The following is a 13,501-nucleotide window of genomic DNA, read 5'->3' as shown; positions in this document are numbered from 1 at the left end:
CCAATGGCCTCTCAATGTATCTCAGAGTTCCTGGTGGCAGAGGAGTAGTGCTGCGGGCAGCCAGCATGGGGGCCAGAAGCACCATTGCTGCCAGGCCGAGCGCGAACCTGGTTCCTGCTCCTCTTGCAGTGGCAGCAGCTCCGGCTCCTCCTGGCTGCTGTTCAGAGCTTGCCCAGAGCAGGGAGCAAAACTGATAGGTGAGAGGCAGCCCCTGGCTTCTGGGATGGTGGGGTGGGATGGGAGGTCACCCCTCCCCTCCCCTGCTTATGCTGAGCTGGGAGCTCTCCCACCCCCAGGGGGTTCCTGGGCAGGGGCACCTGCCAGCATGCACTGTGAGGGCAGTGAGTGGAATCCAGCCTCAAAACTTCCCCACATCCTCCAGGGGGGTTGGGATAAGGGGTCCCATGTGGGGTGCTGGAGCCCACTGCACCTCAAGCCCTGGGGATGCCGTTTGCTGTTCCGTAGCCAGCAACAGTCTAGCTGGGATGTGTGTTTTTTTTCTCTGAAACCTGCGTGTTATGTCTAACTGCAAAACAGACCGATGAAAAACCAACCAAACGCCTTCACTAAACATCCCCTTTTAAAAACTAAGTCTTGCAAAGAGTCACTGGAATAGTCCGACAGCCCTGGCGAGGGATGTGCTCATTACCCTCAGAACAGGGGCATTTTCCTGCCAGCGTGACTCAGCCTAGCGGTGGAGACCCCAGTTCTCAGGTTAGATAGTAGCTCAGCGTAAAGCCTTGTCATACACCAGTCATTCTCCTGAGCCAGCCGCCACAGGAGCTACTTACGTAGCTTGTGTTGCTGTGCTCCGTATGGACCAGCTGGCTCTCCGGACACCCACAAGGAACAGCTCTGTTGAGGGAGGACAAAACACTCCACTTCCATCATCACTTCTGGCAGTAGCGTGTCACTTCGTTAGTCACGCCAGTGAGGTCTCAGGCCCGAGAGCTGCCTTTAATAGACTCTAAATATTGCTGTGTAGTTATGGGAAACTCATGCACCTGCCCTCAGTGTGTTTTCTGCTTGTTTCCTTGATCTCCTGTGTGCATTACGCACTTGGGCTTGGATCATGAAACCTGCTACTTAAATTGAAACTTGTAATACAAAAGGCAAAAATTAAACCCCAGTTCCTCTCCTAGCCCCCGCGGCCCAGACCAAATGGCACCCCGGGCGAGGAGTGGCTTCAGCATCCCCCCCACACCCTGCCGCCATTAAGCTTTTGAACACCTTATCTTTTAGTGCGGATGTAGCTCATTTCAGGACTTTGATGCATGATTTATCCCTGTCCTATAAGATACAGATTTAGAGATCTTAGCATGCAAATGTATTTATTCATGCCATATCTAAGCAAATAAATTCCTCAATTTCTCCTGCACTGGGACAATCACTACTGCCTAAAGCCTGGTCTATGTTCTGTTTCAGATATTTTCCCATCATGTTTGCCCCTGGCTGCAAACGAGATTGCAATCGAGCTTTTTGCTTCCTATACTGAGCTCCTGAAGGCTTCCTCGGGGCATCTTTTATTTTCTGCAGGGGAAAACAGACAGTATTAGGGAGAACAGAAATCTATGTTCCGCAGTCTTAGAAAGTCACCAAACATTACGTGCAAAGCACAGCATGAGAAGTAACAGCATTTCTTTTATATTGCTGTGTAGATAGGAGTTCAATAGCGATCTCTGGTGTCACATTAAATATGTCCTTTATTAGTTGCTACTTCCACTCTTCAACTCTTAAAACACAAGTACACTTTCACAATTACACAATAAAACAAGGTTCACAATATCGCAGCTGAGCTCTCACTTCACTTGACTTTGTTCTTATAACTCACTGACTGCCTGGTGACGCCCCGATGGATGTGGGTGAACCGCTAGCTGTGGGAGGCTAGCCCCTAGCCGGGCCTGCCCCTCCCACCATCTACCCCCAGCGCCCCCAGTCTCCCTGAGCACAGGACAGGCAGCTCCAGCGCCCACCTCTCCCCTCCCCCCCAGCACCGCACCACCCCACATCCCAGTCACAGGCCAGCGGCGGCAGCAGCAGCAGCAGCCGCCTCAGCCACAGCCGGCTTTCCAGAAGACGAGAAGTCAGCCTGGGCAGGGGCCAAGGGGGAAGGACAAGCAGGAGGGGGCCTCAGCACAGAGTGTGGGTGGGGCCATGCTGGGCTGTTTGGGGAGGCACAGCCTGCCCCCCCCCCACGATGTGTGCCACCCATGTCACCCCGTATATACCCGTGGGGGCATGGCTGACAACAATCTAGGAGGTTCAGGGAAAATGTGGTTCTGAAAAAGTCTGGAAGGTTCCACAAGATTCTACAAAGGTCCAGAACATTCTAGGAGGTTGGTGAAAAATGAACCCACGTACAGAATACCTAAAACATTTCACCTCACGCATTCTGTTCTCCCTTTTGTCGCTAACAACGAAAAGAGCACTCGGAGCCCAGCGCCCCCCGCCAAGCCTAACACCTCAGGTGGCCGCTTGGGTTGCCTGCCCCTAAATCCAGCCCTGCTCCCCATGCCTCTGTGCACAGAAGTGAATGAATGCTAGGAATCAGCAGGGTGCCCAGTGTAAACGCTGAAGCTGAGAAGGTGCTGATTACGTAGAGATACAATAACTAGATTGCAATAACCCCAGTCGTTTTCTGAACACTCTGTCGGTAATATCTCTGGCCAAGAATTGCCTATGCTGATGGCTAGTTAGGCTCCTAACTAAACACATGCATATTCAAAAGTACTGCGCGCCCTGCATCTCCCAAGGATGTGGCGTTAGGCTCCTAAGTCACCTGGCCCAGATCCTCAAAGGTTTTTAGGCTCTGAGCCGCCACTGACAAGTCCTAGAGAATTCTGAAAATTTTATCCAAAGTAATTTAGGCACTTAGGAGCCTAAATCCCATTGACTTCCAATGAGCTGGAGGGTCCTAAGTCACATAGATGCTTTTGAAGATTTTATCTGCCACCTCCCGTTAACTGTCTAAGTGACCATGGCCAGGCAGTAATGTGCAAATCATCAATAATGCCACTCTTGCTCTGCTTCCACAGAAGTATCCACCTCTTGTCCAGAGCCCACAAGAAATGGCTGCAGTTCCAGCTACTGGGTCCCAAACTCTCACCAGCCCCAGCTGCTGCAGCAGGAGGGTCCATCTGCACAGAGGCAGGGAGAGGTCCTTGCTGCTATTAGCTGGGCTCGGCACAGTGCCCCTTCCTGCCAGCCTTGGCCTCTCGCTGCCAGGGGCTCCTCTGCACTGCCCGTGTCCGTGCTGGTAGGGGCTGTATCTGCCCGGCCTGCCGTGGCAGGGCTATAAGTCTGAGTCGCAGGGCAGGGAGCGGCTGACGCTTCTTTCTCCCTCCAGCACATCCACGGGGTTGCTGAAGGACTTGGGAGCCGGCTTCTGGCTGCGGGGCATGAAGTCTCTGGAAGATACGGTGGCGGGGCCCGGCTGGCTGCGGTGGGGATATTTGGTTGTTGTCTTCTTTCTCCGGCACTCCTGGCAGCACTGGTGGAGGCTGAGGGCCAGGGAGAAGCCCCCGATGAGCTCCAGACAGCTGCCCAGGTAGCCCAGCACCAGGCTGTAGCCCACCTCCAGGGTGCTGCCTGCGGGCGCGGGCAGGGCGCTGAGGTCATGGTTGTACCACGAGATCGGGATGAGGCTCATCAGCCCGGAGGCGAAGAGTATCAGGCCGGAGAGGCCTGCCAGCAGGTAGTGGGGCTCTTCCTGCCAGCAGCGCACCCCCAGAGCCGCCACCACCAGCCCCAGCACCGTCACAACCAGCGAGGAGACCATCAGCCCCTTGGCCACCTGCACTGGCTGCGTGGGGAAGTAGCCGAGTTCATCAGCCAGGCCGCACTGGCGCTGGCGGGTGCTCTGGGTCTCTTGGCAGAGCTCCCAGATGCCCTGCTGATAGACCACGTCAATGGGCTTGCCGGATATCCTGCTCACCTGCCTCCAGCAGGGAGTCAGCGTGCTGACCAGGGTCAGCAGCAGGCCGCAGGGGCCCAGCACCAGGCCCACGATCATCACCGGCGGCGTCCGCATGTTGCAGGGCCTAGGGAGGAGGCGGGAATGGAACCAGCGGCCCTGGTGCCCTGATGTGCTGGGGAGAGGAGAGCCCAGTCACGGGGGTGGAAGAAGCAGCGCTGCTTCAGAGGCAGATAGAGCCGTGTCCGTCCCTGCCAGCTGCTGTGGTCTGCCCAGCACAGGGTCCTTCCTCCTGCTTGGCCCTGGCGTCTGCCCTGCCCGCACAGCCCAGCGCTGTTAGCCCCTGCGCAAGCCCTCACCTGCTGGGTTTGCCAGCCCGGTCACAGGGGGCATCGGCCGTACTGTCGGCTTCCTCTTTGCTCTGTCCCCAGCAGAAGGAAACTGGCTGCTCTGACCGAAACTGCTGCATGCACAGAGAAACCCAGCCCGGCTGCCAAACAAGTTCTGGGTGGTATTTTATGGGAGGGGAGGGGAGGGGAAGGCAGGGCTTCTCTACCCTTGCAGGTGAAACAGTAACCAGGAAGGAGCCCTAAAGCGCTGACGAATGATCGCTGGGCAGGTGGGGATTGGTGTGAAGTGACTGCAGAAAACCCTTTGCTGCTCCCAGCCTGTGCCTGGCTGGTTTCAATGGTGCTGAGCAAAGGTCTGTGCTCGGCCCCTGAGCAATAACAGTGACACAGCCGCACTGAAATCAGAGCTCAGGACGGCCGCATGGCCTGGATCTGCCTGGGCAGGAAACGTTACCCCCTCCATCACCTGCCCTCCCAGGGGAACATCGGGGCACTTGTGGGGGTGCCCAGGCCCGTGGTGGGGCCCAGATCCAGCTGGTGCACACACCGGGGAGGTCAATAGAGGACTGGATCCCTTCCGCTGTGGGTAGAGCAACACGCCACCCACATTAGAGCAGACGCTTGGCCGCAGATGGAAAGGGGCCCTTTGTCCAGGGGTCTGCGTGGCTATACCGGATTTACAGCTGTATGAGCCCAGCTCTATATGGGCTGTCTGGCCTCGGGGCCGCTGTTCCCACTCGTCTCTTACCAGGCCAAGAGTCCTAGTTAGGCTCCCAACTCGGTGGGAAGACGCTGCAGCACGTAGCCGGGCAGAGCACCTGGCACTGCCACTGACTCCAGGGGGCGCTGCTGAGCGTGCTGCACCGTGGAAAACAAGCGGCTCGTGCAGGAGCCTCAGTAAGGATTTGGGGTGTGTCTACACTGCAACTAAAAACCAGCTGACTCGGGCGCACGGGGCTCAGGCTAAGGGGCTGTTTAATTGTGGGGTCAGCAGGAGGGACTCTCCCACCTCGCAGGGGCCTACAGCCCCAGCTCCAGCCCGAGCCCCGCAATCTCCACAGCAACGACACAGCCAGCCGCGGGTGGGACGGGCCAGCCGCGGGGTCTAGCTCTGGGCAGACATCCCCTCGGAGCGGCTCCCATTAATCGTGGGTGGACGTGTCTGTCCTCTAGGGAGAGCTGTGGGGAGGCCGTGGAGGATTAGCAGCCTGTGTCCTGGAAAGTGGGCGGGGTCCAGCCCAAGTTAAAGCAGAGCCCAGGCTGTAATCCCCGCGCCCCCCCCCCCGGCCGGGTCAGCTAGCCCAGGCACAGCGCGCTTCCAAACCCGGTGGGAGGGGCTAAAACCTGGCTAAATGCCTGGGCTAACTGTGCAGTGTGGCCACACCCTGGCTCTCATCAGCCCCACCCGCTGGTTTCCCAGCCTGAATGTTTCCTCATTGCTGGCTGAGAGTGGCTGGTTAACGAGGCCTCAGGCCAATGTCCGCCTGGCCCAGGGCACAGCGTTGCACAGCTGTGTAGCATTTCTATTGACCAACCGGGCATTTCAGGGCAAACTAGCCCTCTCAATGGGTGAGCTCCTCAAATAATGCTCCGCTGTGTCCCACTGATAGGCACCATTTGCAGTGGGGCCTGTTTGACGTTACCTTATTGGAGAGGAGTCTAGGCTCCTCTTCACTGCTAAAAAAAGTGTGGCAGTTACCTCAGGGACAGGATCCAGCGCAGTGAAGCCATTGCAGGCAGGGGCATAGGGCTGACCTCAGCGAGTTTACCAAAGTTCCTGGTCTTCACTGTGTTTTTACCGCAGAAACATTCCTACACGTCGCCCGAGGCCATGGCTCTCAGCCAGGGGTTCTCAGCCAGGGGTTCTCAGCCTGGGGGGTGTGCGGAGGTCTTTCAGGGGGCACATCAACTCATTGAGATATTTGCCTAGTTTTGCCACAGGCTACATAAAAAGCACCAGCGAAGTCAGTACGCACCAAAATTTCATACAATGACTTGTTTATACTGCTCTGTATACCGTACACTGAAATGTAAGTACAGTATTTATATTCCAAGTTATTTATTTTATAATTATATGGTAAAAATGAGAAAGTCGGCAATTTGTCCGCAATAGTGCGCTGTGACACACTTTTATGTCGGATTTTGTAAGCAAGTAGTTTGTAAGTGAGGTGAAACTTGGGGTGTGCATGACAAATCAGACTCCGGAAATGGGGACAGTAGGCTGAAAAGGTTGAGAGCCACTGTCCTGAGGCATCCAACAGTGGCTTTAGCAGTGAAGACAAGTTAGTCCTAGACTCTCCCCAGCAGGGATCCCGAGGGGACGTAAGGGTTAAACCGAATCCCGTGTTCTGGCTCGAAAATGTTTGGCAAACAGTGAGGAAGAAAACAACATCCTCATGCCTGGCTTCATCTGCTGCTGGGGTGTGTCTCAGTGTAAGGAATGCAGACCCAAACACCCAACCCCGGCAGAGCAACCTATACTGGAGGGGACAGGTCCCATCCCCTGACTGCTTAGAAACAGGAAGCTGAGTATTGTGTTTGGATTTTGCTTCTTGCTGGCTGGAATTCCAATAGCTTCCTCTCTACCCATTCATAGTTATTAAATTAATTGCCCCATGTGTGCTTATCCTAGCGTTAGGCATTTCACTTATTAAAAAAAAAAGATTAAAAATATCAGTTTGATCCAAAGTCAATTCCCTTCCCATCAACTAAAAATATAAATCTCTTCTCAACCCTCCCCGCACGTCTATGTCATTCAGCCTCAAGATCTTAAAGCCCTTTACAACCGTATCCATGCAGCAGTGCTGGCATGCAGCCAACTCTGGGGTGGAGTGCTGCAGCTAGGTGGCACACCCCACGGCGCAGGAGCGGGTAAATGTTCAGCCAGGGACATCAGCACAAAGCCCTGCTCTTCCAGACAGGGGCACAGAGAGCAGACATGGCCTCCGTTTGTAAGGACTGATTTGGAACCTGAAAGATTATAGATTTCCAGAGGTGGCCACTGGCTTTGGGTTCCTACATTTCTGGATGCCCAGCTTGGGACACCTAGCACCAGATTAGCAGAGGCGAAGAGCACCCATGGCTCCCATTGACTGCAGCTCAGGCTGTGAGCCCTCAGCACATTGGAAAACCAGGCCCAGGACCCCAGAAATGAGGCACTGTCATGTCATCCCAGCAATAGCAGCTGGTCCAGGGAATTCTCCAGCTTCTGCTGACCATTAGGTACATGTTCCCATACGTGCTGCCAGCTCTCAGGACAGGAACCATCTCTGCCATGTACCTTGGGGACCTACACACATGCTGAAGGGCTTTGCCCTGCTCCACGTTCCACACCCACAGCTCCACTGGGCTTCCCAGAAAAGATGGTGATTGTCAGGGGTTCGCTGTGTGCTCCGGGCTGGCAGTACTGCCTAGTGGTCCTACTCCGAGGCGTGAGCCCAAGGGGCCTAATGGTGGGAGTCTGAGAGTCGATTTCTCTGGCCGTTACTGCCTGAGGTAACTGGCGAGAGTCCAAAGGCAGCGCTCCTTAGCGGCTACATTTCAGGGGTGGCGTCGCCGACCGCCTAGCTCTACAGTTATGAGTTGCTGCGATAACATAGATGTTGAGGTAGCCAGGGCCAGCCCGGGTGCTCTTTGGGCACAGATTATGGAGCTCTTGCCCTGAGAACCTGCTGTCTGGCAGGAGCGGTAGCCGCCCATCAGCCGGCCTCAGCAGAAATGCCCCACTGCTAGGGTACGGAGCCGCCTGCCTTCAGCATTTCATCCCTAGAGCCCAGGCAGGGGTGCTCTTCTCTGGAGCGGCTCGTGCGCCGATGACGCCTGTTGACGCTCGGCTGGCTTGGCTCCCTGCTCCAAGCAGCTGCGAATGCATCAGTCCCCGCTAGTGTATTAACGAAGCTAGTTCAGAAACGCTGGGCAGCGCAGAACAGGTCTCTCACGAGCACCCTCACCTGGGGGGCCTGGGCTGCAGATTGGAACCGGCTGGCCCTGGCCCTGGCCAGCGGGTGTGTGTGGGAAGCCTCCCTGAGGCACATGGGGCAGTGTGCTTGTGCCCCTGGCACGTGTCCTAAGCTCCCCTCCCCACCCTCACTTCCTGGAGGAATAGGGAGCCACAATTGGCCTGCGGGCTCGGAGCGGTCAGGGTGAAGGGTTCACATCGGAGGCAGCCTCTGTGCTGAGGCAATGGCCCGGTGACAAGCCCGGTTCAGCCAGTCGCAGGTTCTCTCCTGCCGCCGGCTGCCTGTGCTCTTGACTTTTAAAGCAAAGCACTTAGCTCGCCACAATGGGAATGTGCTAGTAACTGTGGTGTGAAGGGAGTGGAGGGTGGAGTCAGCTTGTGGTCAGGAGGGAGGACGTTCGGCTTTGGAAATTAGACTCTGAGCTACTTCCCTGTTGTGAGAAGATGGGTGTTGAGCCTGTAAAGCTGTTCTGTGGTTCCCCCAAGCGCTGTCCCTCCCTGATTTCCTGCTCCTTTAAGTCTCTCTCCCTCCCCTCTGGCTTTCTCCCTGCTCTGTCCATCTATCTCCAAATCCCACCAGGACCGGGCCCTGTGCTCAGGGCTGCTGCTGCTCCTTCGGCACAAGTCCTGGAGGTTACAAACAACCTTTCCTCTTGCAGCCTCCCTATTGCCCGTCCCTGCACCCTGGCCCTTTTGCAGGGCCGGTGCAAGGATATTTTGCACCCTAGGCGAAACTTCCACTTTGCGCCCCCCCTCCGATGTCCAGCCCCCACCTTCCTACAGCCAAGTTCCCCCCAGGGGCCCACCGGGGGGCTGCAAAGAGGGGGGTCGTATGGGGGTGAAGGTGGCAGAGAGGGGGGTGCATGGGATTGTTGCACGGGATGGAGGTGGCCAAGAGGTGGAGGGGGCGGGGGTGTAGTGGCAGGGAAGAGATTGTACAGAGGCAAAAAGGACTCGTTGCAGGAGGTGCAGTGGCAAGGAGGGAGTGGCACAAGGGAGAAGTGAGCAGGCGGGGGTGTCTCTGTGCCCAGCGTTGTTGCAGGGGGGTGAAGGTGGCAGGGAGAGGTTTGCACAAGGGAGGAGTGAGCAGGCGGGGGTGTCTCTGTGCCCAGCGTTGTTGCAGGGGGGTGAAGGTGGCAGGGAGGGAGTGGCACAAGGGAGGAGTGGACAGGAGGGAGATGGCAGGTGGGGGCGGGGTCCCGAGGTTGATGCAGGGGTGAAGGTGACTGTGGCTGGCTCGGGGGGTTGCCGGGTGGAGGTTGCCCAGAGGCAAAAGTGGCAGGACAGGGTGGGTTGTTGGGGCGGGGGGTGCACAGGAGAGAAGGTAGCTGGTCGGTGGGTGTTGGAGGGGGTGGCGCTGGCTGAGGGAGGGGTGTCTGGGTTGCTCCCACATACACCATTCCCTAGGCCAGGGACTGCACCTGCCCACCCCCTGGCGCTCCGCGGGCCTGTGCGGCTCCCCGCGGCCCAGATAGGTACCTTGCAGGCAGAGTAGACACCCAGCTTCTCCGCCTGAAGAGCAGAGTGCAGCTGCGCCTTCTTCCCTGCGCCACGGGCTGAGCCAGCCCCCGCGTGCCCGAGCCTGCTGCCACCGCTGAGAGCCCCGGGGGCGGCAGGGAGCCCGGCTCGGCCTGCGGTGCGGGGAAGAAGGTGCAGCCGCTAGCGCTAGACTCTCCCCTTCCCCCCTCTGCCGCCGGCTGCTCCCCCGGGGAGAGGGATTGGCCGTGCCGCGGGCGGCCCCTCTGGAGCCGGGAGGCGGGGAGCAGCAGCAGCCTTGTGCTCCGCTGTTTAAATGAAATTGGGGGGGCACTGCTTTTTGGCGCCCCCAACCACCTGGTGCCCTAGGCGGCCGCCTAGTCTGCCTAGTGGTTGCACCGGCCCCTGCCCTCTTGGGCACCAGGGTATTCAGAGGGGTAACATGCCCCTGGAGCCCCTCTACCCTGAGCTGCATGAATGGCTCCTTCTCATTGGTGGGCTCCCAAGCCGCGCCCGGCTCTCCCATAGTGCATCTGATGACGCTGTGGCCTCAGGCCTAATCCTGCCCCATTGAACATCTGGAGCTGAATTCCCTCACTGCTTTGCTGCACTGTCCCAACGTCCTTGGCCAGGTAAGTGGATAACAGCAGCCATAAGGCTCATGAACACCTGAAAGATGGGGATCCCAGGCAGGCGGGAGCTGAAGACAGGAGAAGTGCCCAGGGGAGCTAGTGGGAAAACCAGGGTTTTTCCCGTGGAAATTTCCACAGGAAAAAGAAAATCCCCTTTCAGAATGGTCCCGTGGGAAAATTCTGGTTTTCCTGTGGGAATTTAGAAAACCCAGGGAAGTTGTTTTCCTCCCCAGTTTCCCACACTTCCTTCCTGTTTCCCAGCTTTTTCCATTCAGCAAGTGTGGGAAAGTGGGGGGGAGGGGCCACGTTCCCTTTTCACAGTAACTTTCATCACCCCCTGTGTTCAGAGGGAAGTGACCCTTTCCTTCTGAGGGGTTAATGTCAGAGCAGGCAAAAGGAGTCACTCTCGGCCAGTCTCACCTCCGCCACCAGGACTCTTCGCCAACTTTTGAAAATGGTATTTTTTTTCTTCATGAAAAATGTCATTTTAGATTGAACTTGTTTTCTGATGAACAATGGTTTGGGTCAGAAAATGCTTGACAGGTGCTCGTGTCTGCTCCTATGGGCAAGGAGCAAAGTAGTGTCTCCCTGCACAGGGTCCCCCAAAGTCTAGGGCCAGCCCAGTGCCTACCCACCAGCACCCCCAGACCCTGGCTCAGCACAGTGGGCTGTTGGCTCGTGCTACCTTTGGCCCTTTAACTTCCCAGGCAGCTGGGAGGAATGCTGCGTACAAAGGCCACTTGGCAGCCAATCACGTGCAGGGGTCTGGCTCTTCCCGCAACTCAGACAATCTCAGGTGTAAAACAAACACAAGAGGAATCAGCAAAGTCAACAGAGAGTAAAGGTGTTGGCTGATGGCCTATGCCAGCCTATGGCCAGTGGTCCAGCCCACACCCGCTGCTCCAGAGTCCTTTCCTCAGCCTAACCATGCTAGGTCAGACCAATGGTCCATCTAGCCCTGTTTCCTGGCCTAGCCAACCATGCTAGGTCAGACCAATGGTCCATCTAGCCCTGTTTCCTGGCCTAGCCAACCATGCTAGGTCAGACCAATGGTCCATCTAGCCCTGTTTCCTGTCTTCGGACTGGCCAGTGCCAGGTGCTTCAAAGGGGATGAACAGAATGGGGCAATTGTCACATGATCTGTCCCCTGTTGTCCACTCCCAGCTCCTGGCAGCTGGAGGTTTAGAGCACCCAGAGCTTGGTGTCGCGTCCCTGGCTGTCTTGGCTAATAGCCATTGAGGGACCTACCCTCCATGAACTAATTCTTTTTTTAACCCAGTTATACTTTTGGCCTGCACACCATCCCCTGGCAACGAGGCATGAGTGTATCATGGGTAGTTGGGAGTCCATCCCCTCCCCATGAAAATGCAGTGGAATAAAACAGCAGGTTCCCAGCCTGCAGTCGTGTGAGTAAAATGTTGTTTTTGTTGAACTGAGTGGTCCCTTTGCAAATGGTGCTGCAGTCCCAGCAGCATTTCATATACAAATACAGAGCCCCCACAGGTAGCACTACTGTGGGAGGTTGCTCAGAGCACTACTGGCCTAATGCTGCTCTCACTCAGCCCAGTGCAATGGCACAGGTCCCAATGGATTTACTCTGAATTCACTCACATCTGACAGCAGGGTGTGGCTATGTGCACAGCTGACTGCACTGTGTCCTAGCCCCAGACAGAGCATGGAGCCAGCCTCCCCTCTTCCAGCAATGCAGGCAGAGTCAGGCCCCAGGGCCGGGAACAAGGTTGCAGGAGCTGGCACTGTGGTGTCACCCGGCTGTCACAGCCCCAGAGCCCGGCGACATCCATGTGACCTGACATGGTGCTGTGCAGCGTGCTTGCAGGCTGACTAGCCCGCTGTTGCTGGCTGGAACATGGACAGAGAGTGGCTGGGAGGGAGGTGTCCCGCTGTCTGGAGTGGCTCACTGCTGCGAGTGCCAGTCTCAGGGCAGACTGTCAGAAAACACGGCAGACCCACCTCCCAACTGGTGGTATTTTCCTATAATTAGATTTCACCAAGTTGGTAACAAATATACACTCCTTAAGAACTCGACTTAATGATAATGGTCACATAAAGCAGAAATCAGGTTACTCCCAATCCCAAAGGACCAGTCACTGATCCCAGATCCGTTTGGTACTCTGGATCTCACACCAAAGACAAGGCTGACACCAGTTCTCTAGTAAGCTAACTAAGGATTTATTAGCTAAGACAAAGAGATGAGAGTTATTGAGAGGTTAAAGCAGGTAAAATACATTAACAGGTGCGTCAAAGTGTGCAAGTCCAAATTGATAGCAGAGATGTAGTAATCTGCCGGTTTCCCAAAAATCTTCCAGGGTTACCCAGAATAACTCTGGGGATCTCTGTCCACTTGGCCAGATATTCCACACCGTTAGAATCCAAACAGTCCAGAGATGCAGCATCATTCCTTTGAATCAGTATTTCTATCTCCTTCCCCCAGATGATAGCCTGACAGGTTAGCTAATTACAGGGTTCATAATGTACAGGCAATGTAACAGCAAACAGGATATAGATAGCTGAAAACAATGCAATCAACATCCCCTTTGATTTCTGTTAACACCAGAGTGAATTACTCTATGGCCACTAGTACAATTAACATTTCTTTGGTAATTCACACCCAAGTGAATTGGTCTATGGCCCAGGCGGGGTCTGGTCTGGCAGCAGCCCAGGAGGGAAGGCCGGTTAATGGGAGCGATGTGGGAACTGAGGGAGCACAAGGGCAGTTTGGTTATGGGACACTTCCCCCCAGTGGGGTTGTAGTGAGTTGTGGGGGCAGGGACACAGTTTGTACCAACTTCTCTGTACTCCAGCTCCGTAGCCCTGGCCACCTGCTCTCTCTTCCCCGCCTTTGGTCTCCACATCTGTAAAGTGGGGACAAGCACACTCACCTACCCCACAGGGCTGTAGTGAGGGGTAGCTAGGGTCTGTGAGGTGCTTTGTACACTTCAAGCGCTGAGCCGGAGTGGGCGTATTACAGACACTTGGGCCCAGCTCCTTACAGGGATTTAGGACTCTTCCAAGTGAAAATGGAGAGACGCCAGTGCCAGTGTAAACTCGCGGTGTAGCCACGCTAAGCCAACGGGAGAGAGCTCACCCATCAGCTTCACTACTCCCGCCCCCGCGAGCGGCTGTAGCTATGTCAGAAGGTGATGCTCTCCCG

The 13,501-nt window shown here is 56.0% G+C and overlaps 1 protein-coding gene across 1 annotated transcript; it reads right to left on the bottom strand.

The window, feature by feature from the left end:
• Positions 1-2,104: 2,104 nt before the first annotated feature.
• On the bottom strand, positions 2,105-4,030 carry CLDN23 (claudin 23). Its single transcript, XM_039541885.1, has one exon. The coding sequence runs from the start codon at positions 4,028-4,030 to the stop codon at positions 3,293-3,295; it is 738 nt and encodes a 245-aa protein (XP_039397819.1). The 3' UTR covers positions 2,105-3,292.
• Positions 4,031-13,501: the final 9,471 nt, after the last annotated feature.

This window comes from Mauremys reevesii, linkage group 5 (genome assembly GCF_016161935.1).
Source record: "Mauremys reevesii isolate NIE-2019 linkage group 5, ASM1616193v1, whole genome shotgun sequence".
In the NCBI taxonomy this organism is placed as follows: Eukaryota; Metazoa; Chordata; order Testudines; family Geoemydidae; genus Mauremys; species Mauremys reevesii.
This window is presented reverse-complemented; position numbering and strand designations above follow the sequence as displayed.